This window comes from Falco cherrug, chromosome 11, assembly GCF_023634085.1.
Source record: "Falco cherrug isolate bFalChe1 chromosome 11, bFalChe1.pri, whole genome shotgun sequence".
Taxonomy (NCBI): Eukaryota; Metazoa; Chordata; class Aves; order Falconiformes; family Falconidae; genus Falco; species Falco cherrug.
In genome coordinates this window covers 19190068-19214551 of record NC_073707.1, presented here as the reverse complement: position 1 = coordinate 19214551, position 24484 = coordinate 19190068, and the positions used below count along the sequence as shown (strand labels likewise).

General features: G+C 38.1%; 1 protein-coding gene across 14 annotated transcripts in view; it reads left to right on the top strand.

The window, feature by feature from the left end:
* The window catches only part of DLG1 (discs large MAGUK scaffold protein 1), a 163247-nt gene that overhangs the window by 23885 nt on the left and 114878 nt on the right, over positions 1-24484 (top strand). For 4 of the 14 annotated variants that reach the window (XM_027811763.2, XM_027811761.2, XM_027811757.2 and 1 more), the window contains exon 1: positions 23398-23604. The exons of the other annotated variants lie outside the window; for them this stretch is intronic. In XM_027811763.2, coding sequence (XP_027667564.1) covers positions 23413-23604 — 192 coding nt within the window. In that variant the 5' untranslated portion in view covers positions 23398-23412. Of the gene's footprint in view, positions 1-23397; positions 23605-24484 lie in introns of those variants that run through there. 14 annotated transcript variants of the gene reach the window in all.

Genomic DNA, 24484 nt, shown 5'->3' with positions numbered 1-24484 from the left:
CTTCTGAGCTCCAAAATGTAACACATGCTTGCTCGTTCAAGGATTGTTAAAATTTGTCTTCAAGAAGCTCTATGACTGTTTCTTATGACAAGGCTAACCCTCATGCATGCTTGAGTCTTAGTCAATCTTTTTTGAATATTTATTTCTATGTGCAGTATTTCTAACGAAAAGTCTGCAAAAACTGCATTTGGGCTTAGGAAATACTTTTTTTAATGTACAGTGCTGTCAATTTGAGTGCTTATCCATCTGTGTACTATATTTACAAAAACGTGTATTACTGTTACAAAATTTTTTGCTCTACCGGTATGGTATGTGGGATTGGTGTCTGGTGGGGTTTTTTTTTTTTCCCTGTGTGTTTTGTTTTTTTTTTTTTTTCTTTCCCCACCAGTGTGGACATTCTGTTGTTTGTGCTTAGCTGAAGATGGGTCTTGAGAACTGTGCAGATAGTTACCAGAAGGGCCTTTTAATCTGTTGTAGTGGTGCAGTGATTGGTACAGGGCTCTAATGTAGCTTGGTTGTACATGCTATTCTGATATATACAGTGGGTGAGTTACTACTTCTCAAACACGCTTGTTATGAGATGACTTTCTTTTTGTGCCCCTTGCTCTGAAGTTTTTAGTGTGCCTGTTCACGGTGAGCACTCTGATCTACAAATCCTCAGCAAAGAAATGCCTTTTCCCATCTCTGGATATGTCTCTTTTCCACATCTCATAGTCTGCGTCAACAACGTGAAAGACGTTACGTGCTTTCTATGACAAGATTAATGGGCCTCAGGTCTTGTTAAAGAATGATAGTGGAGGAAAAATGACATCATGATGATCCTTAGCTCTGAAAGAGTCCCGAAGAAGGCAAGAGGATAAAAAATTGAGGGAAGAGAAGAAAGTGATTGACCCTGAATGTAAGCTGGTTATAGCCAGGATTAGTCTGCAGAAGCTTAATCTTGAACCAAGATGGCTGAGAGAAATTTGACTTTATAGTCAATATAAAGCTCTGGCTTGACTCGAATGCACAAGGTAAAAATCCTGGTCTTGGTGACTGAATGGTGTAAGATTTACCTTGACATTCCATTCAACATGACTGGAGGGTTTTTTACTAGCATGCAATCAAGGTTTTCTTCTTTAGTGGTTGGGGGTTTCTGGGGTGTAGTGATGTGTATTTTCTGTGTTTTTGTTTTTAAATCGGACAAGGATTTTGTCATGTCCTCTTTTCACTGTTTGTCCTGTAAAGGTACCACTTGCCCACAAAATAAAATGTGTAATTTTAGGAAGAATAGTTTCCCTATTTCTTAACTTTGCCTTTTCTAGCCTCCCCCTGCCCCTGCCACCCCTCTAATATACATGTGGCAGAGTCAGGAAATCGGGTGGAGTAAGTCGCAAAATCTTAAAGGGAATGCTGAGAATGCTCTAGATACATACTTAGTATATTCTAGAGTTCTTTGCTTATGCAAAATATAAGATTGGCTAGTTGTACATCTTAGGCTAAAAGCAAAAGGATGCAGATAAGTTTTAATAGTTTGAAATTATTTACTGAATTTTTTCAATATACTTCATTGTGTCTGCAGCAAAGGTGTTAGTGGGAGACCTAATAGGACAAGATAGCAGAAACAGAGTGAACTAGTTGCTTGTAGTGTCTCTTGTGGGAAATTAATGTAATAAGGTTCTTACCAAGGTATAAAACTGTCAGTTTAGTATTTCATAGTATGTAGAAGGTGGGTTTTGTGCCCAAGTGTTTGACTTTTCCCAGCTGTGCTAAATTAGGCTTAGAAGACAATGCCTGTGCATATAAACTTTGCCTTGTCACTGCATCACAGCCTTACAAAAGGAAATGAAATTCTAGGTTAATTTGAGGCTCAAAATAGCGTTTCTCTTGCAATATGCATTACTCTTTCCTTGCTGCTTTATTCTCTCCCTGTTCTACATGGAATATTCCATTCATTACTGCCTGAGAAATCAGTTATTTTGCAGTCTGCAAATGCTGAAATGACGTTAGAGGAGAAATACTTGCTGGCAACCAAAAATATTTTAGAACAAACACTTCATTTTAGAAATTGTAACCAGCTAAGGAAAGCTGAATTGAGATTTTTTTATCTGTAAAATAATTTTGTATTGCATTTCATCAAATGATTCCCTGTGATGCTCATGCGTTAGGTAATCCTGAAAGAGGAGTATATGAAATAGAATACGAGGAGGTACTTAACTGGCATGGAACAGCATTTGACATCTTTTGTAGGATATTTTCAAGGATAAATTTAAGTTTTTCAGACATAGATAATCAAAATAGGCTAAGAATTTTTCATGAAACTTAAAGCATTTGTATTTTAGCCTGCCTCATTTTCTCCACGGTCTTTCTACCTCTGAATGAATCCAAAGGGAAACCTGGCACACATTCTACTGTTTTGACTATTAAATAAGTGTGCTCTTTCTCATTCTGTTGAGATGGTATTTAGCTGTGATTGAAAAAAAACCTTTTACATGTTTGGAAAGATACCTGCTATGGTGAAACAATGGACTGCTTATGCATTGTGACAACAAAGGTAAGATGATAAAGCTTTTGATTAATGCTTACAATCTTGGAAGTTCTTGTTGAATCTGTCTTCTACTTTTCATCTACCTGTAACAAAAACATTTTGATGATTTTCTAGTGTTGAATTTTTTGAACTTAAAGTACACAGATTGCCAAAATAAATCATGTAGCTGTTGCTAAGATCAATCATAGATGTTAATTCTTCGAAGAGCTAATTATGCACATATCGAAAAACTGAAGTATAGGTAGAAAGATGAATTTTTTTTGTCATTCTGCAGTAAAACTCTCTTCTATAAAAATTCACTCTCTTTAAATGGGCTAAAATAGTAGTTTGCTTTTTTATTCCAGAATGAGGAATTACAAATGATGTTTATGTAAGTTTTATCAGGACATATTTAAAATAATTATCAAAGACAAGAAGATGAATCTGGGGAGTCCTGTTAGGGGTGAATGTGTTTCAAGATGCTTTGTTACTTTGACATCTTGCTGCTTTGATATGAAGACGCCCAGATAGTTTAGTGTTATTACTTCTGTACTAGTATAAAGCTTTATGTATGATTTTTTTAATACAGCCCATTTGTAACTGCTAAAGATAAAATCTGATGCATAACCAAACTGCATTAGTACTGTGCTTGTGAAAGACTGACTTCGTGAGCTGGGTATTTTGGAAGCTTTTTATTTTCCTGCAAATGGGTAAACTGTTGTTCTTTATCGTTACCTTTTCCCTGGATGTTCAGATAGTAGCAGGTTTCATTTTTTGTCGCTACTTTGTTTTCTGGCATTCTTCTGGATAATTTGAAACCATAAAACTTGCTCATACAAATGTTGTTCTCAAGAAGTATAATAGAACTGAACATATTTGAGAAGCTTATATGGGTTTAGTGGCAGCTTTTATAAAAGAAAAGGGTTAAGATGCTTATCAGTGTATTTGACACAAGGAAGCATAGGCTGAATTGGAAGGGTGTCTCTTGTCTCTCACCAGTAAAGGAGCCTTTCTGCTGTCTGAACTGTGGGTTGATTTTTTTGGTTTGTGGTTCTTTTTTTAAGTGAAATATACCTTTTTAAATCATGTTTGACTCATAACATTCATTTGTAGTATTTGTTTTATTTCTTTTACAGTATTCACTTTTGTACAGTGATATTAAGATTGGATATTAACTCCTCCACTTTGGTTATATTGATATGTACATTAATCTTGTACGCATTTTAAAAAAAGGAGGGGCAGTGCTATCATTTTTATAATTGAACTTTTCAAGTTCAGTTTTATTTTATGCATTTGTTTACCTTCCCAAATCTACTTATCTAAGCGTGGGACAGAAAGTTAAGTCAACAGAAAACATAATCTGGGGGGGAAAAAAAAAGTATTGTGTTTTAGTATGATTAGCCTAGCTCTATTAGTGCTAAGCAAGTGAGACTGCTCACAGAAGTGCTGCACGGGAGAGGAGGAGATAATCCTTTCTGCACAGCATAGTCTTGGATGGGCTTAGGCTGAACCTGCCGTTTTCAGTACTTAATCTTTCCTGCCTGTTTCACGTTAAGTTTTGGCCTCATTTAACTAAATGCTGCTGTAGTACCTTGTACCTTCAACTAAAGCTGCTTATTAAAAGTGGCACCTGTAAAAGAACTGTTTGCTTCCTTATGAACATGTGTGCATGGGATGGTTTGAAAGTTGTACTTTAATAAAAATACATTCCTTGGTTTTGTGCATAAACCTATTTCTCAGATGTAAAGGAAAATGAATGCATGTAAGAAAGACAATTTTGAAATCAGCATTAAAGAAATGTGCGATAGGATCAGTAATAGTGTTGAACGCTTCTCCTTTCTCCACCTTGAGTGGAGGAGTATTTGAAACAAGTCATTGTTACTTTTTATATCTGGCTAGGGAAGAGAAGAATTTGGTCAGTAAGATGAGTTTTCTAATGAATTTGAGAAATCCTTCATAACTGGATCTTTGATAATTGTTTTACTTAACTCGGAATTAAGATCTAGTCATGATGGGGCAAACAAGTCCTTAAACTACTTTCTGTACTGTCTTCTAAGGTCTAGCTCGTTTACTTTGCCCTAATCTAGTGCAAAGATACTGATTAATATGGTATTTTTTTTCTCCTTATGTGGGCACATTTGGTTTGATGTAGGTAGGCAAATTTGCATCACTGCAACCATGGATACTATTAAGAGCAGGCACGTGGGCTGAGCTTACGGTAATGATTTTTATTTAAGTAACATTTTTAAATGAATTCATGGCACTGAAAAATAGAGGATATGAAAAATACATTAACTTTTCCAGAAAAGCAACTTTTGAACAGTCATTCTTAGCTTGCTTGTTCAGTAGTATACTTTCAGTAAAACAGTTGAATTGGAAGTGATGTAAAATTTCTTCAAATAATTATTTTATAAGACTAGTGCAAAAGAATGACTGTTTTGTACTATTTTTATTTCAAAATACTAAGATACATGCTGCTTGGACTATACCAGAGCATATCGGTCTAGTCCAGTACCTTGTTTCTGACAGTAGCCAAAACATGGTATTTTGGGAGTGGGGAAGCACGTATAATGCATTAGCTTATTACCGAGGGAGAAAGATCAAGGCTTTTTCCAAAGTTGTTAGTCTTAAGTCATGAGTTCTTATAAATCCTGGGTCACCTCTGTTCCAGGTGAGCGCAGTGATGTGGGTGTGCAAGGTTGGAGGCTGCATGGTGCCTGAACACAGGAGCACAGCTACTGCCAGTGTGGCTGAAGTTGGAAAGATGACACTGAACTTGTGTGATTACTCAGATTTCCTCACTTGGTTGTGCAGTGTACTGTACTTCAGAGAGTCCATTGTTGTTACCAGATTTTGGAATTTCCCTCAAGTTCAGTTAATTGTGCCTCCTCACCTACCAGTTGCAAGTGCAAAAGGGAATGACAGAATCTCTTGCACTGGAAGTGATCTAGTCCAACTAGCTGCTTATGGAAGGGTCTCCACCAACTTCAGACCAGGTTACTTAGGGCTTTGTGAACCCACTTGCCCTGTCTCAGTTTAAGGTTTCTCTCTTGCTGTGCAGAAGGGCCAAGCTTTGTTTTTTTGCTAGTCTTCTCTTAGATATTAGAAGGCTGCTACTAGGTCCTGCAGAGCCTGCTTTTCTCCAGGTTGAACAAGCCCAGTTCCCTGAACTTTTCTGCGTTGTGCTTCAGCCACTTGAAGTCATTGTGTTGGCTTTCCACTCTGTACTTGGTTTCTATGTTCCAGATATGATCCAACAAGTGTTTGAAAAAAGCATAAGGAGAGGTTACAATACAAGTTTTAACCTTCCATTAAAACAGAAGTACTGTTTGCATAAAACCTGAAAAATTTGATTGGTAGGAAATAAAATGTGGTAGAGGCAATTGTGTGAAAATGGAAACAATATCTAAGCTTTTATGTATAAACTTGATGCAGGAATTACTTGGTGTACCCAAAGGAGGATAGTTTATTTAAGTGGAGGAACAAAGTATAGAATTTTGTGGGTTTAAAATTGTAGAAGAGATGGGAACACAGTTATATGGGAAATTATTATGCTAAAAGCTTAAGAAATACCTTGAGTGCTAAATAGTCCACAACAGCCCTTCCAAGTTGGCACATGTGAATGATGTGTCATGATGGGTTTTAGCAAAGAACTTCATTTTGCCAACATTCCATATCTGTACTAAAAAGCAAATTGCTTTCCAAACATATTTGAGTGGATTACATGTAAATTGTAGTTATCTGGTGAGCCAATTGACTAGTGCTAATAATACACTGCTTCGCTTTGGTATGCCATCTGGTTATAGTGTTGAAGAAATGCGTGCAGAATCAGTCATCATAAAAATTTTGGAAGTGAAAAAAAATGGTGCATCACTAATGTTGGCAGTGTCAGCAGATGGTATGGAATAGCTTTTGCATGTAATCTTGAAGTATAATGCAATGCCAAAGAAACAGCTGACTACTAACTAGATTGTTGGTAAGTTTCAAAATCAAAGATGGTTGTCTGCAGGCTAAAGGATTGACTAGCTTTCATTTGGAGTAGGGGTGTATGAGTAATGTATGCCACAGGTGGGTTTAAAGGGTATTTGAGGAAAATCAATGAGGAATACAAGCGGACAATACTGATCTTTTGGTCATGCAGTTGGGACAGCATTTCTGCTGGGCTGTATTTGGTCATGAACAAGCCTTTAAAATGGACAAAATGTCTCAATACACAGGATGGACTTTAGCAGGGGGTCATGCTTCTAACCTCTGCATGACAAATGAAGAAGCCCAGTGCAACACAAGATAGCATGAGGTTGGTTAAATCCAGAGGCTGTAGGTAAAGAACTTAAGAAGTACTGTATTTTGAATTCCATGGGTGGAACTGAAGGTAGCTTGTCTTGAGTTTTGAAGATGAATAGGTTTGAAGGTGATGAGTGAGTACACCAAGAGTGATGAAGTTGAAGGTGGCAGAAGGTGACAAGTGGTGGAAATGATAAAGGGACCTGATATGCAAAAATCTGGAAAGCTGTACTAAGAAAGCATGAGAAAATAGACTGTCTTAAGGCAAATCATTACTAAAGGTTTATGTTCTTACATATGTGTAAGATGTGTAATGTATTGATTACAAGTATATAATAAGCTTTCTGCATTTAACTTCTTTTTAAGGGGATTCTCTTAAATTCAGACTTCTCTTTATCTTAACATGTAATTTGATATTCTCCCAACCACCAATGGTTTGGGGACTCAAGGACTTCCTGGGCCAGAGCAATTGCTCTTGTAATCTTTGGCTTTCTTTTTACGTGAGTTAGTCTCACCAAAATGCACATAAAATACACACACACACACACAAAAGTATAAATTTGTAGCACGTGCTTCATATACAGAGCATCTCTGGACATCATCTTTTATTTAGAAAGAGCAAGGAAATACATCTAAATGTCTGCAAGTATGCAGGGTCATTTCCTTAATAAATCAAATGTTATTAGGATTACATAGTTTTACTGGCAGAGACATCAGTAAAGCTTGTATTTGAGTTGGTTTGAAGAAACTGGATACCACATACCCGAGGTGTTGATATGAGGCTGATGAATTTTGGGTGAAGTTCTTGAGTGTTTGTGTTTAAGTTTGTACTTTCCCCCCCATTGTAAAAGTAAAAGCTGCTAATTAATACTAGTAAGTGACAAATGAATTGTATTTAGTTATTGTATGAGTTCTGGGCATGTTTGGTTAGGAATTGAGCAGTTAAAAATGCCTGTAAAATATCAGTATTTTTAGCAGTTGAGTTATACAACTTGTGGACTCACTTTGAGAACATGGTATGGAATATGTTTAGGTTGGAGATGCTGAATAGAGTGGTAAAAAAGGAAAAATAACTCTCTGAAATCATTCCTATAAATAAGATGCCTTCAAAGCATTTTCACAACTCCATTTGCCTGCCTGGAATTGTGTGGGTTTATTTCAGAAGAACTGATGATCACAACCTGAGTAATTGTAGGATTAATGGGAGCAGGGCAGTGAAACATTCATTTCTGTTTGATTTTCCTTTGCTGTCCTTATTTGCTATAGGAGAAGAATTCAATCTGTGGCTTCATGGGTGATGGTGAACTGATCTATCAGGTTGCTGCTACTGAGAATGCTTCTACCTCCTTTTCTTTACTGCTCACCTGCTAGGAACCTAGTAAAACTTTGTGTACTTTTCTGCAGGCTGGAGAGTGAAACCAGCTTGTGGAAAAGTGTAACGAGCACTACAGTTATTAAAATGGAGATGCTGGGATGGAGAGTTGGAAAGCATTGGACAGTTAAATTGACTTAGCTGCCTGTGAAAAGGCAGGTAAAATGATAAGACTTAACAACTCAAGAAGGAGAAGGGGAGGAGAGCAGTGATTCTCTCTGCAGCAGAATCAAAATGTTTGCTCTCACTGCTGCTCCTGAAACTGGACCCTCAGAGTGAACAGCTTTGCCATAGTTTCCTGTTGTAATGAAAACAGTGGGAGAAAACAGTGGGTGAATAGATGTAGGGTTGTTCCCAGTTGGACATATGGTCTCCAACACGATTCCTTCAGTAGGCAGAGGTATTTAGACTTCTTGATGACAAAAAAAAGCCAGCCCCAAAAGGCTTCGTCTCTTACTTGAAGTGAGATTTCAGGATGACTGAGCTCATGGCTGATCATCTGGTATGCCACTAGGCAGTTTTGTTTTACTAGCTTGCACTGCGCTTGATCACTTGTCTTCTGTGAATGCAGTAAGTTGCACCAAGGCTTTGTTAACATGGGGTGTGTTTTTACACTTTATTCAAGGCTTAATCATAGCCTGATTTATTGTCAGTGGGTATTACTCATACTTTTGTAAGTGTTAATAGAATCACTTGAGTCTTATTCCTAGGACTGGTATTTACCAGACAAAAAAAAGTTAAACGTTGAAGACACATTCAGGTGAAGACTATCACTTGTTTGTGATACTCAGTCTTGCTAGGTTTTGCTGTTTGGTGAGGGTTGTTTTTTTTTTTTTTTTGTGGGGGGGAGGAGATGGTTCTTTGAAGACCGTATGCTGCTGCATCTTGGGTTTGGAGGTGGGAAGGACACACTTTAATGAAATTCTAATACATACTAAAAGTGTAACTGAGGGCAGCTGTCTTAAAGGTCAATGTGGGCAGGGATCATCAGCATTTTCTGAACTCATGTAAATGCCCAACAGAGAATGAACAGTCCTTAGGGTGTTTTAGGGACAAACCCATATTGACTGGAAGAATGATGCCTTCCCCTCCATTCTATGAAAACATTGAGAACAGTAATTGCTTCCTTCTTTCGGTCTTTGTGTGTATGCTAACAGTGGGTTTATTTGTGCCCACATATATTGAAGACATTTTTGCTTCTTCCTTGTCTTGGAGGAGCAGAGTATGCCCCCCGTTCAGGTTTCTCTCAAATATGCCATAGAGATGGAGCACTCCATTGCAGTGAATTTTCAACTCCGTTGTGGTCTATTCTTCCTCTCCTATTGGAAAAACAGTGTGATAGTTGCATTTAGCTGCCTGCATTTGGTGTGCCTTTGTTACCTAGTGAAGATACCACCACTGAGGAGTGCTTTTGTTTGCGTGTTGTATATGTGGTAGATGATGTGCAAGTGGCATAGCTCAAGATCCAGAGCTTTTCTCTTAAGCAGACCCCAAGGGCTCTCCTGACTTGGGCTCTCGCAACTGCTGGGGGTGGTGGGTTAGCCATACCTGTAGTGGTGGATCTGGAACTGAACAGTCACGCTTCCTGCATTCTTCCACTTGTGTGGTTTTTTTTTTTTTTTTATCTTTGTAATAACTCTTGTTAGAAAGTGGAAGAGCTTGTCTTGATGATGTAGGGAATATGTTTCCAAAATCGAAAGGTGGCAATGACTTCTCAAATGATACAATGTTTAAAAGGGAACATAAGAATTAAATCAAAATAAATCACAGCTGGAAATCAAAAGATGCCTTGTTGTTAAAGTAAGTGGTTCAACAAAAGCCTTTTGTAGCAGTAATGTAGGTAACACAAGATCATTATGATGTAGCTGGATGATTTTAAAGATTTTATTGTTGTTTATTAGGGGTTTAGGTTGCTTGAGAGACCTAGCAGAAAAATCTGTTTCCCTTTGCCTGATTTTGATGGAAAAGCATCAGATTGGGTCAGATCCAAAAAACGCGGATTGTTAGTAATCTAAAATTGTGTAAGCACTGTTTGTAGCTTATTCTAATGTAACTCTCCTGGTAAAAGGATTGTAAAACTACATATCTGATAATGTTAAATAGGTAAGTTAATTTCAAAATAAGACTGTTTCAAGTTCCTAAGTACTCACAATCTAAAAAACTTTATTTTTTATCCCATTAATTAAAAAGCTTCTTCATGTATTGATTCAGAGAACAAACTCAAACTGATTTTTTTTGTGCATCATTTCATCAATGCACCAGAATTTTATAAACAGCTTGTTGGAACAACTTTGGTAGCAGATTGTGACTATAATGAAAGAAATCAAAAACTTTCTGGCAGAATCAACTTGTATTTTCTCTGGCTTTGTCTCGAGTTCAGTTCTGATGCTTGGATATCAGAGTGGATTTTTGATTTGTCGGCTGTGAAGTGTATGTTTGTAAAATGAAGACTTTGGGAAAAGGCATGCCACTTACTCCAGGCTCTCGCACGTTAGTGCGGTCTGGGTGCCTCTGGCTGCGGGGGACGCGGGGCGCTGCTGCCCTCTGCTGTTGCCGAGCCGTTTCTCTCGGGTGAACCGTGCGGGTTTCTGTACTTTCTCGAGAACTTGGCAAAGCTTTCTCAGCCCTCCGAAGTTCGAAATATGTGAGGATGTCCTTTTGAAAGGCAGAGAAGATGACAGAATTTGCAGTATTAGCTTAGATGTTACAGAGCTAGAAATAAGTTGTTGGTTTGCTGATAATGAAAGTGTGAAATCTTGGTTGATACTATTGTGTTTTTCTTAGACCTGTATCATTTTGGGAATTCCTTTACGCAGTTAATATCCATCCGTATCCAGTATAAAAAATAAATACATGTAGTAATTTTTGTTAAAATTGGATTATCCCAGCCCTCATTAGCCTAGGTTATGATTTCCTGTAATATAAGAACTGGCAACACTAAACCATTTTTGTTCTGGTGTTCTGTGTTTTTTCTATGAAATGTTTTAAAAGGCATTTGCAAACTTTGGCAAGTAGTGTTTGTATCCTTTTCCTTTCTTAGTTTAAATTTGTGTGTCCTCAGTGACCCAAGTACTATGTAAGTGTCCACAACTCTATATGATGACTTCTCTTACAACGTCAAATGAAGATACTAGAAATGTGAAAACTGTCTGACCTGCTTTTTGTGTTGTATGGCTTATGTAGACTCTACAATGCACAAGTGTGTTAAACCTTTTGTAGTTTTCTTTCCCTTTTCCCTTTTTGTTGTTTCTGTTTGTCATTGTATTAGCATCTCTTTAACCAATGCTCAAGATACCCAGTGGAAGCCTTGAGTTGATTAGAGTCTGATGTTCTGCCACTAGTAGGTGATGCAAATTGAATCCTTTTGAGTACAGATACTCTCTAAAAATGAAGTGCTGTCAAATGTCAAATACCATGAACCAAGAGTTCAACTGGCAAGGGTCTCGTCTTGAGCTTTGACTCCCCCAACTGATTTGGTGTTGTGAAGTGACTGAGTGTGCTGTTGCCCATCATGTATACAGCAATAATTACACCTTAGTTAACACTTTCTGCTTTCTTCATGCTGGATTGATCTCCAGAAACCACTGATAAATCCCGTCTCTCATGTGCAACAATACTTTTCCTCCTCTTCACTGCTTCCTGTTGGTTTAGTTCAGTTGTACCTTGACTTGGTTTCAGACAATGTGTATCAGAATTTTCAGAAATGAAGTCTTGGCTGATTTCACAACAGATGGCTTGTACAGGTTTAAAATATGCTTCCAACACACTACTTGATTTTTTTTTTTTTTTTTTTCTGAGTTACTGCTTTCTTAGCACAGGTTTAGTTGACAGAAGTCCTTACATCTTGGCTTTCATGCTTTTGGTCAAGTGCCAAGCATTCATAAGACTGCTTTGACTACTAGAGTTGGAGGAAATAGTTTGAAAATAAAGTTACAGGACTCTACTGGACACGAATTTTCCAGGTTCAAAGTTGCTCTTGAAAGATTATGATTTTTTTAAACCTCTTAAAGATACTATCCTTATTCCAGATTGAGCTCCTTGACTACCTCACACAGCCTCTTTTCGGTGTGGCAGTGGCGTAAGTGAAAGGAACCGAAGTCTGCTTTGTTGTGACCAGACTGTGTTATTGATGGATCAGATTGTGATGCTGTGGAGAGAGAGCGAGATAAGTGCTCTTATGTACTACCTGAAGTCACATATAGACAACCTCTGGTTAATGACTAAAAAGGAATTCTTCTGACAAAATAACAATAATGCAAAATTTTTCTTTTCTTCTGAACAGTTGGTTCATAGAAACTGAGTACAATGTATGGGAAAACATATAGGATGAGACCAAAAACTTCACATAGCCCAGGACGCTGTTTTTGATTGTGACTTAAGAAAAACATCATATGTAAAGGACTGATACCCACTTCAGCAGGCAGCATCTTAAAGATTTCCTGAGACAGTGATTAGACTTGCACATTTTTATTAGACCTTGGTCTACATTTGGTACACTATTTTTGTAGTTCCTTTTTGAACATTTCTTATCTTTGGCAATGAGTTCTACAGTAGTTTTTGTTTGCTTTAAAACATCTGCTGGATAATTTAATTGTCTGCTAATGCCTGTGTTGTCTTAAAGGCATATAAACAGAAATTATTAACTATTTTCTATGCCATTTATCTTTTTAAAGGTCTCTTATGTTCCTGTGCTCAGCTGCTTGCTTTAGAAGGTGCTTTGTCAGTTTAATCTTCTCAAATGGAAGCCACTGAGTATCTTCCCTCAGATAACAGTATCTTTGCTGTTATTCTCTTTACTTCAATTTGTGTTGCTACTTTTCTCAGATGGGATGATCAGAAATGTTTTCAATAGGCAAGATTTGTGAACACCTCAAAATTATACAGAGAAGTAATACTTTCTGGTTTTCTCCAAGTTTCTTTTTTGAAAATTGGAACTCTGTTCTTCTGTGCTAATAGCTTTCCTCCACTTGGTGATTTAAAAACTCCCCTATCTTTTTAGTTAAGGTACTATTTTCTAGGTGTTTTAAAGGCAACAGAGGGAAGGGGAGAATGACCTGCACTTGCTATAACAGGCTGTCACGTTCATTCAGGTATTTGGGCCCAACTCTGAATTAATTTCAAAGCTGAAGTGAGGTACTACTTTCTGTAGCAAAGTATTGCATTTTGCTAAAATATACTAAGAAGACATACTCAGTTGTGAAGAGTTGTTTCGTTTGCCAACAGCTGCTGGTGTTTCTTAAGGACTGGTGCGTGTGTTGTCCTAGATTTCTGCTGAAGTACTGTGATTTAGAAATAAGTTTTAATATGCAGAGGCTCTAGGGTTGTTAAGTAGGATTGAGTCTAGGATCAGTATATTGAAAGTTTGCTTCATAAACTGGATACAAATCGAAACCAAAGGTAAGTTTGATTTAAGCTACATTGCATATGTTTTAGTGAAGCTTAAAAACGATGATTTAATATTCATATGCTTTTAATAGTTGTATTTTGTACAAATGTTACCTGCTTTTGAAGATTACTTTCAGCAGGTTCAGGCCTAATGGCAAAAGTACCTACTGTTATGTTTTTGCTATAGGAAGGGGTGTTCTCCCTCTTCTGTGCCTTCTCTCAAATGGTGAGATTTTGGAGGGGGCCGGAAGCAGGATTTGAAAGCATTAGTGAGTGAAGTATAACCAAGGTAGACTGGAGTAAGCTTGTGGTCAGGTTAATGGCACTTGGTAATAGTAAAGTATGTAAAACATCCCTGTTTGAATTCATGGCAAAGTTGGTCTTTAATTTGACAGCAATTTTTACTGTGAGAATAAGTGTTAGCCTGCATTAAGTCAACCTGTTATAAGAAAATGTTATTTGAGGTTCCTTTGTGGAGCTCACGTTCAGCGCAAGTAACAGTCCTCATACTTCTCGCTTAAGCTGTTTTGTAGTGGTGATTAAGTTGAAACTTGCCTTTTCAGTTTTCGAAAGGCATAATGTCACCCCCCAACTCTTTTTTTTTTTTTTCAGCTTGTTAATTGGTTATTTCCTCCTTATTTGCAAGCTCTGAGTGTGTTACTGCACTGGCTACCATATTAATGACCACCACACGAGAGAATGAATCTGCTAATAATGGCAGAAATATTTGGAAAAATACTTTTTAAAAACAGGAGAGAATTGATACTTTTAGCGGTATTGGCTCTGCCCTAAAATGCTTATAGCTTGCACTGTCTGTTACTCAGCCTGCTGTCCCCCATAACTGTTAGATGCTTCTTGGTACAGCTGTTGTTCCCAGTACCGATGCATGGGTTTGTTCTGTCCTTGCTGCAGAACTTGGCACATCTTTGTTGAGCTTCATGAACTGCCCTCTGACCCAGTCCTCCAGGTCAGAGGTCGGGGTTAAGGTCTTGCAGTTTCTTGTATTAACCACTTGAGCTAGCAGATCATCACCTGTGGGTTTTGTTGGGGTGTGCTGTGTGTAGTCATGCTAGCAACTAGTGAAAATGTTGAGCAATATGGGCCCCAGCATCTGTCCTCGGGGTGCTCTGCTTGTTGCAGCTGCTAGCCAGGTAACATGCTATCAGCAGTTTGAGCCTGGGGGTTCAGCAAATCTGCAACCTATGTAACAGTCTGTCTGTCCTGCCTGAGAGTCCTTAATTTGTGGATGAGAAAGCTTCAAGAGGACCTGTTAGAAGCCTTTCAAAGCCTTGGTCTCTACCTGTTTTTTCTGTGCCGCCTTGTAGTTCTCCCCTTTACCATTTTTCCCAGAAAATGGCAGGAGGGTCAGTGGTCTGCAGGCAATAACAGTTTTCCTTATATGTTCTCACTTAATAAAGCGTAAATCGCCAGTATCCTTCCTGTCTGGATTGAGATGGCAATCTTAGTCCTTTCCTGTAAGCAGATTTGCATTTTAAGGTGGAGAAAGTGATGGAGCTGCAATGAATGGAAACTGTAGGCCAGCAAATTCTTTTATCCATTAGAGTCGAATAGTAACATTATGGATCTTTTTCTTTTTAGAGGAAGGAGTCATCTCTGTTTTTGAAATGTTCAAATCTATTAGAATGACAAGAAGAAATGTACTACGGGAATTTCTCCTTTAAGCATTGTACCAACTTTGTTGTATGAAGAAGTCTTTTTGAAAACAGTTATTTCTTACAGAACCTAGCGACAATCCTCTGTGTACTCGGAAATGTATGGCAGATACTTGAACATGCACAAAACAGTATTGCTGCCTTGATTCTGTCCTGCTCTCTGTAAAGTATTTTATAGTTGAGACATGATCTGTTTTCACTGTCTTTAAAGCAGCAGGACTAGAGGAGTGATGTGTGTTTGTCATTGGGAACAACCTTCTGACTGCCTGCAGAGGAGGAAAAAACCACAGTTATCAGTATTGTGCTTCATTTCCACTGGCTATCTCTTGGCCTCTACTGTGTTGGTGCTACATCAAAGCAGTAGAGCAGAAACATGTCAAATGGCAGTCTTTTCTCGGTGTTGTGTTAAGGCAGCATGAATGGCTATTGAAGTGAAACTGGTGTAGTATGAAGCTTCAACAGATAAAAGGCATGTATTAGTGTATTTCCTCTCCTTCATTTTCACTTGTTTTTTACCTGTGCCCTTATTTTTCCAGTGGAGGCACAGGTGCTTGATTAATACTTTGAGAATTACTCAGAAGCAGAGCTACTTTTCTTGGCTGTGTTTCATTGATTGTTTAAAGGTATTCCACTACTGAAAACTGCTGCTGCAAAAGGAGTTCTTTCAAAAAGATAGAATGGATCAAACTGGACTTCTGTCTCACCCTGGTAAATGCTTCACGAAAATGATGTTTTGGAGGATATGCTAAGCCGCCTAGTCAGCCTGGGTCCTACAGGGAATGATCAAGGGTGATGAACAAGATCCTTGCTCCAGCCTGGTCTTTACACTGGGGAGAGCACTCCCAGATAATCCCGTGCTGCTGGATTCAATCTTTCCCACTGACTGTTGCCTTGAAAGTATAACCTCTCTTGGCTAATAATCTATCACTTGAGTTTATAGTCTATCCACTTCAAATACAAGTTGGGTGGAAGCTTTGTTGAGGTTGTGGGAGGCGATGAGACAATGGTGTAAAGCTTTTGCATCTTTCAGAAGGTCTGTTACTTACTGGGTTTTTATAGTTTATCAGTTTTATCTTTGGAATTTGATGGCTGTTGTTCACTAGAAATCTCATTGAGGGTTGGGTGGAACTATCGAGGGCTAAATATGTATACTTTTTTCTCCTCTGTGGACAGATGGGAGCAACACATCAAAGGCAACTTCAGAATAATCACATACTTTTATTTTAAGAGTGTTTTCAGCGGTGTTTTTTGAATGCAAAGATCTCTCAGTTGTTAATTATAAAGGGCTTTTCAGGTCAGACTGGTACTGGATTTGGGTGGGATGGAGTTAATTTTCTTCACAGCAGCCCATATGGTACTGTGTTTCAGATTGTGACAAACTGTTGATTAACACAGCAGTGTTAATTTAGCTGTTGCTGAATAGTGCTCACAGTGTCAAGGCTGCCTCTGTTTCTCACTCTGCTGCCCTAGCAAGTAGGCTGGGGGGGAGGTGGGCAAAAGGTTGTGAGGGGACGCAACTGGGGTGTCTGACCCAAAGTGACTGAAGAGGTACTCTATATTTTTTAACATCATGCTTGGCAATAAAACTGGAGGGAAGTCTTTCCAAAGTAGCTGTTGCTCAGGTTGGCTGTGAGTCTGCTGGTAGGAGATGGTTAGTGATGTGCCTTGCCTCACTTGTATGTGTGGTTGCTTTTTTTTCCCTTCACTTGTTTATCTCTACCTGTGAGGTTTCTCCCCTTGCTTTTGCCTTTCTGATTCTCTCCCTCATCCCTTGGGGTGGGATGGGGGGGAGTGAGTGAGTGACTGGGTGGGTGCTTACTTGCCATCCAGACTCCAACCCACCAGACTGTTTCTAGACATGTTAAATATGTTTGAAGAAATGTAGTACTTCTTGGGTCTTAAGGATTTCCTAGTTGAGTTGTATTCTAATCACAGTATAGTCTATTCAGAATACAGTCACCTTCCCCCCCCCCCCCCCCCCCCCCCCCGAGATGTTGTCAATATAATGAAATTAATTTTCTGCAGTGTATTTAACAGACTGAAGCCTACCTGACCTCCTCGATCTGCTGCATTTACATCCTCTTTATTGGGTCAAACTTGAAGTCTTGCAAAAGGAACCATTTATTTTCAGTCCTTTCCTAGTCTGTTTTGAAGAATTTCTCCCAATTTTTGGTGGTTTCCAGCTAGGGAAAAGGTAGTGTTGGATTCCAGATTTCATAGTAGTCATACTAGCCAATTCGGTAACCCCCTTAATTCTCAGCAACTTATTGTGTGGAAACTAAATATGTAAAGGCATACTCTAGTAGTGCTAAAATATTTTCAAAACATCAGGAGAAGGGGAGGAGGTTCCACTCTGGGCCTTTTTAATTCCAAAACATGAAATGGCCTTGTACCTGCCTTACAAAGCATGACTTCCTGTAACTTTTTGTCAAGGTGTGCTACTGCTTTAATATAAGCTACTATATATATATATAGAGAGAGAGAGTTTTACTGTACACCCCCCAATATTCTTCCTATCTTTCTTGTTATATAAGTTCTGCCTGTTGCTGCTTAGGCAGCTGTACACCCTTCCTGCTCTCCCTTCCTTTATTGGAGATTTTTTGATGTTTATTCCCTTGCCTGCTACTTCTGAAAGTGATATTCTCAGACATCTCTATCCCTCCAGTCAGTTTGGCTGAAATGAACCTAGAGTGTTAGAATTACTAAGAGGCAGGGGGTGACAGATGAATGATATGATTAAATATCTTTGAAATCACACTCGGAATACATTGGGCCTCTATCCAGTGGTAATTGTCAGGAACGTCTGTGAAGTTTTGCTTCTGAATGCTCTTCAGTCTGTCATTATTTTGTATCTTGTATTTTGAAGCCTGACTATTTTTTGCATTTAGAGGACATCATAACACAGACCCCTCTGTTATATTTTCCTTCTCTGTTTTGGACTGAAGAGAACTCCAAAAGCAAGTTTCTCAAAATGCCCAGAGTGATGGTCACTCACTTGGGAAAGAAAGTTTTCATGTCTGTTTTTCAGCTTGACTTACCAAAGTTTATGATGGGCTTCATCGGAGTGATGTCCCAGATCTGTCTTATGCTTAACAGTTTAAGACTTGGAATAAACTGGGAGAAAAATCACAAACACCCACTGAAAAGTTTCTATTCCTAGGACCTATTCTAGGCTTAAATGCCATTGCAGGGCAAGTCTTAAAAAATGGAACTATTAATCAAAATTTCTCTTTCCAAAGTAACATTTCACCTTCTTTCTGAAGTTAACGAGACTGTGATATTACTCAAGATTTTGAAAAGACAGACAGCCATATTTACAACATGCTAATTATCCCAGAAAATATTTTTCTGTCGTTGATGTCAAAACAATAGAAAGGATTCTCTCAATTTTTGAGAGTTTGATGATGATTATTTTCAGCACATATAGGTCAGGTTGAGTGGGCACTGTAAACTTTGTATATGAAAGTATTAAGCTTCTTAATAAGGGGCATATGCATATCAGCATTCTGAACTGGAGGTGCAACAGTGACTACTGGTTTAACTCCTGCAAACAAACAGGTTTACCTGCTAAGCTGACAAAAAGGTGCTTCTAAGGTATGTATAACTGTTAAAGATACCCTTTAGAAGGGGAATTTTCAACTCATAGTGTTTTTAGTAAATAAACCTGTTTGCCTCAAAGTACTGTGCAAACAATTTTTCTGGCAATTTAGGAACATGCAGGAACAAGAAGTACTCTCTTTTTTTTTTTTTTTTTTCCCTCTTTTTTTTTCTTTTGGCTGCTTTCTCAAAATTGGCTTGGATGGTCATCTTGATACTTCAGGGAGCAAGAACCGCAAAGCCAAGGAGAGCTTCATGGGTGTGCTGATGGATGCAGCTTGCACCAGACGCTAATTGTATTGAAACTAGTGTTCAAATTTCAGTTACATTATAGAAAATGGTTATAAAATTACTAGTGCTGGAGCAAGGAATCATTACAGCCATTACATAAGAGCTCTCTGTTAGTAAGAGGTAATCCTAAACCAGCATTCAAGCTTCTTTACAGAGACTGATTTTGGAATTATGTATATTCTTTCAAGACCATGCAGACTAAGATTATGCAGAGCAGAGATTAAAATATATTTATTCAATTTAAATAATTCTGATGCTGAAAAGCATCTTTTCTTTTTTCTTTTGGATTGTATTAAGTATCCTGGAAGTGTACCGGTTCAGGCTTCTGGGGAAGAGGGATCTACACTAGTGTCCCATAGCTTGACTGGTATCTGCAGCGATACTACTTAAGGGACATGTTCTGTCTGAAGAAATAGAAAAGTTACTGTAGTCTTTTCCCCTTGGGTTTGGCAGTCTGAACAGCTGACACATTTGTCAAGTTAGACCTTCACTTAGTCATTTCTTTAAAAGCTCCAGGTCTTACTACTGATGAGATTGCTGTTTCCTAACCTGTCTTGTATTGATGATGTAGGTGAACACATGGATTGATGAAACAGGTACGATGTGTGTTCAGTCAAGAATAGCTGGCAAGTGCTGAACAGAAGCAGCATTCAGTTTCTGAAAGTGCTGTAGTGTGGTTTTTTGATGCTGCATAGCTCTTGCTTCTCTGTCCGATATTCATACTGCTCGAGGAGACTTGGAAGTAAGGGCTGTCTTATTTTATGGTAACAAAATCAGTCTTGCTCACTAATTAAAGATCGTAATGATGTTGATATTTTTATTGAGCACATGGGAGCCATGCATGAAGATGGGTTATTGCCAAGTAAATGTTCAAACAAAGCTTGAAATAAAGGCAAATCACTTCACGTAGTGTTTTCATAAGGATGGAACCGGTCAGCTTTTACTGGTAACACTTCTGAGTAAACACAAATTTTTAAAACTTTTGAATTGGTTTCTTTAGATTATTCTATCTAAAACTGTCATTTTAACATTTGTATAGCATCAGGAGGAAGCAATCCTGTGCAAGAAGTAAATTTAGGTGTGTGTCGTCGTCGTCGTGTGTGTCGTCCCGTCCCCCCGTCCCCCCCCCCCCCCCCATATTTAGTGAATGCTGATGTGTTTTTGGCTATCTATGTGGTGGCAGTAGATGAAGCCCTGGCACTGTGTGTATCTTGCAATCCCAGTTCAAAAATTGTTGCTTCATGTAAACCAGCATGGAAACAGTGGGCTCTGACTGTAGGAGCTCAAGCTTGTATGTGTTGACACAACATACAGACTGATAAAATTGGGAGGGAGTATTGATTGATAGTTAAGGCCATATTCTTCTTATCAATGACATAGTCCTGTTAATAAATTGGTTTTTGTGTTTTGAAAGGCAACCTTCAATGTGAAACAGCAATAGTTAAATAAATGGGGGATATGCCTCTTCAGAGCTCAAAAGTAGGTTTCCAAATATTCTGTTCTGTATGTTTCTTGATAACATATTATAAATTTGTATTTCGGAAAGCTTTAAGAAGGCCTTGAGTACCAATAATAGTACAAGTAGAACAAGCGAAATCTTCATTACAGTTAAATCTCTGGATTTACTCAGCAAAATATATGAGGATATATTTTAATTCTACAAGCTTAAGAGTTGTATTTTTAAGCTTGTGGGCAGCAAGCTGTGTACAAAAAAATAACAAAAAGTTCCATCTTTGTATAAAGATGAAGACAGTTTTGCAGTGTAACCAATTTATTTGTTTCCAGCTGCAAATATATGGCTGAAAGATTTGGATGTTTTCTGTAGTCTTCATCAACAGTGTAGATGTAATTGCCTGAAGTTACTTAAGCTTTCTCTTCTTTACTGATGGAATCTTTTGTAGATGTGTAGTCTATATCTTTCTCTTATTGATTCTTCTATGCCCATGGCACATTAGTTCTTATATTTTCTGCATCACAAAAAGCTATTTCTGCAGCATTCAAGAATTGCTTTTAGCTCTGAGTTTATTTGTTGTCATGAAATTGCCATGCATTTGACTTGTGTATAATTTTAGTGAGAAATTATATTATTACGCGATTATGCGATTAGAGGTGTGGAAGTAAGATCTGTTGATTTGTGCTGCATAGAAAAGGTTGTTTTGTGGGATAGGAACATTTTTGTGTTTGGTAAGACACAGCACTCTTGACTGTGTTCTGTCCCCTTACACATTTTTTTCTTTTTTCATGTGTGGTGTTTCAGTATGTGTTCAGTTGTGCTTTGCCTGATTTCTTTGGACGAGAGGCTATGTACTGTGATCCCCAGCCAGCTGAAGGAAAATAAAGGGGTTCTAGGTTCATCCATCATTCATTCAGTTCTACTTAGGGCTACCATTGGATTTGAATGTTTTTGACAGAAAAACTTAACATGACTTAAAGAAGGTGTATTCTTTTTTTGTTGTTGGGTCTTTATAGCCTTTGTTACTTTTTCCATGATGATTAAGCAGGGTGTTAGTGATTGCTGCATTTGCATGCAGAAGTTGACCTACTGTGGGCAGTGACATCTAAGGCTATTTGGTGAAAAAATGTAGGTCATGGCATGTGGTGGAAATAAAGCTATACTTATTAGTGTGGAAATCCGGTCATCTGCAGTCCTTATTCTGCCTGTTCTACCAAGAAAGAGGTCCTCATGCAAATGAAGTGTATTTTGAGATTTACTGTGGGTTGTTACACACTTTTCTCCAGACATCTTGCTTTAGTTTTGGTTTCATCAATCTGCACATTTACATAAATTTACTGTCTCGGTGTAGTTCATGAAGTTACTAGTTTGAGCTGTACGTGTGGATGCCAGTTTTACACTACATTAAACTTTATGCCTCAAGGGGAGCTTATCAGGTGAACCAGATGAAGTAAAAGGGAGAGGACAGAAGGCTGCTATGGGTGTAAACTTAGGTGAACAGTCACATTCATAAAGAGGGTGTACCTAAAAAGTCTTCTCTTGGAAGTATTAAATGCTTTTTTACAATACTGTTAAGTACAATTAAAACCAGAAGTGATGTCTAACATTATTTCATTGAAGCTTTTTGCAAAGGTTTGTTAGTTTATGGTACAAGAGCAGAGAAATCACAGAGAGCGTGTTTTCGATCAAATTTTGTAATGCAATTTGTTGACATATAGAAATACATTGAAATCCTGCAGGGACCATTGTACTTTTAAAAAAGGAAATAAAGTTTGAATCTTTACGAGGCTTGATTGAAACACAAACCAAAACCCAAACAAACCATTTTAAAAGTAGTTCTGTGCCTTAGACTTGTTAGCACACAATAAAGAACACAAATCTTAAGGAGACGGTGAGTTCAGTTTCCTTCAGTTCTGAGGAAAAAAGCTTTTTTGTCTTCAATTTGTTTTAACTGGTCACATGTACAGTTGCTTGAAATGCTCTGCTGAGAGTTCCTCAACCAAATTGATGCGTAGCCTGGATTATTCATGATTTCCTAGAGATAACTGGGGGTGGGAAGCAGCTTCTGATTTCATTGTATGTCGAAGGTGGAGATTACTTATGTATTTCTGTAGCTGTTCCAGTATTGGTTTTGGTAGACCTTTATGAATTTTACTCAGCAGTTAGAAAACTTGTGGTGTTTTTCTTTTTCTTTTTCTTTTTTTTTAAAGTGTGTCAAATAACCTTGAACGTTTAAGATTTGAAAACGAGGATTAAATATCCCATAGCCATTCATTTTGTGGTCTGCTGACACTTCCTTGGAAAAGCTAGTGCAAACTGCAGATCAGCAAATTCCCTGCTGTTAAGCTTACAACTTCCCTGGTTTTATAATTACGCACAGCTGATTTTAAAACGAGTTTTCACATGCTCATTGGTGCAGTGCGAAAGCACCTTGCAGGAAGCGTTGGGTTTATCTCCATCGGGCCGTGTAACGAGTCCCTTGCTGCAACATCTCGCCCCTCCCCTAAGCAGCCAGCACACTGAGCAGAGTGGCTCTGCTGGAGTTGCTTCTGTTTTCATGGAGGAGATAGCAGCCCTTGCACTGCAGCAGGTGGAGCTGCCTTGGTGGATCTAACCCTGGGCTCTGGCTGAGAGGATCTGGGTATTACTTTGGGCTGTGAGACAGTTGTCACTTCAAGCTGATGCTAACGTAATTAAATGTAAAGCTGACTCGAAAATTTTAAAAATGGACACAGGATTTTTTCTTTGCTCTTTTTTTAAGATCTGGTTTCTAACGTGAAGCAAATTTTTCCTGAAGGATTCAACCTATTTATATAAAGGCTTATTTTTGAACACTATGGACCTAGATTAAATGTCAAAGACAGGCAGCAAGCAGCGCTTACAGAGGCATTTTTCTGGAATCTCGGTCACGGATCGATTGAAGTGCACAGGGTCTGAAAAAATGTCTCCTAGCATAAAAAACTTGGATTGTTTTTCTCCGATGCTATGCCACTGTAAAGTAGCATGTACCAACAACACAATATCTTTAATGTTTGGATGTAAGGTGGGTCTATAGAAGGACTTTCCTAGAAATGTAAGCTGCATTTAATGAATGATTGCCATTATGTCTAATGCAACTGTACCTTGAATTTCTGATTAAATAGTGTGTATTTTGTTCCATGCCTTACTCTGTTATCGGAGCTCTTGGTGATTGTGACAGAAGTAATGAATTATCATGCCTGCTGCTTAAAGATCCCTTTGAACAACATTTGGAATTTACTGAACACCGCATGTAAAATGTCGTCATTCTTCATTAATCAGCATTAATCATCATGTAATCAGTTTATTGCACTTGACTTTCATTTTCTTCAGCTGTAGAGAATTAAATACACAGGAGACTTGCACTGAGATGCAGGGCTGGAAATGCCTCCTGACATCATATTGATGGAAGCAATTGTTAGTGGCAGGTTTGGGTTTAACAGTACCCTCGGGCATTTAGTCATTTTAGGACTACATCAACTGTTTAGGTTTCAGAGTAATAAAACATGTATAATTTGGTAATCCTGACAATAGTAAACAGAATATGTTGTGTAGTGTCAAAAATGCCTTTTTCAGTAAAATTAACATGAAATCTGAAGGATATGAATAGCACACCAAGTACTGGGAGGCCCCTTTAAAATTAAAGGGATATGTATGTGGAGTTACTTTTGAGACAGAGATTCAGAAATCTTTCTCTCCAAAACTTATTTTGCATATTTGGTGTTTCCAAGTATCAATGTTTATTTTTGACAAAAAAAAATTATATTTTATAAACTGGAAACAGTTGTGCATATACACATATGTACATATGTGCGATGCATTTTTAGATAAATGTATCTCACAAAATGCTGACGTTGAATAAATGTCAGCCAGGTTGGGAGGGAGGAGTCTAAATTTTCATGGAT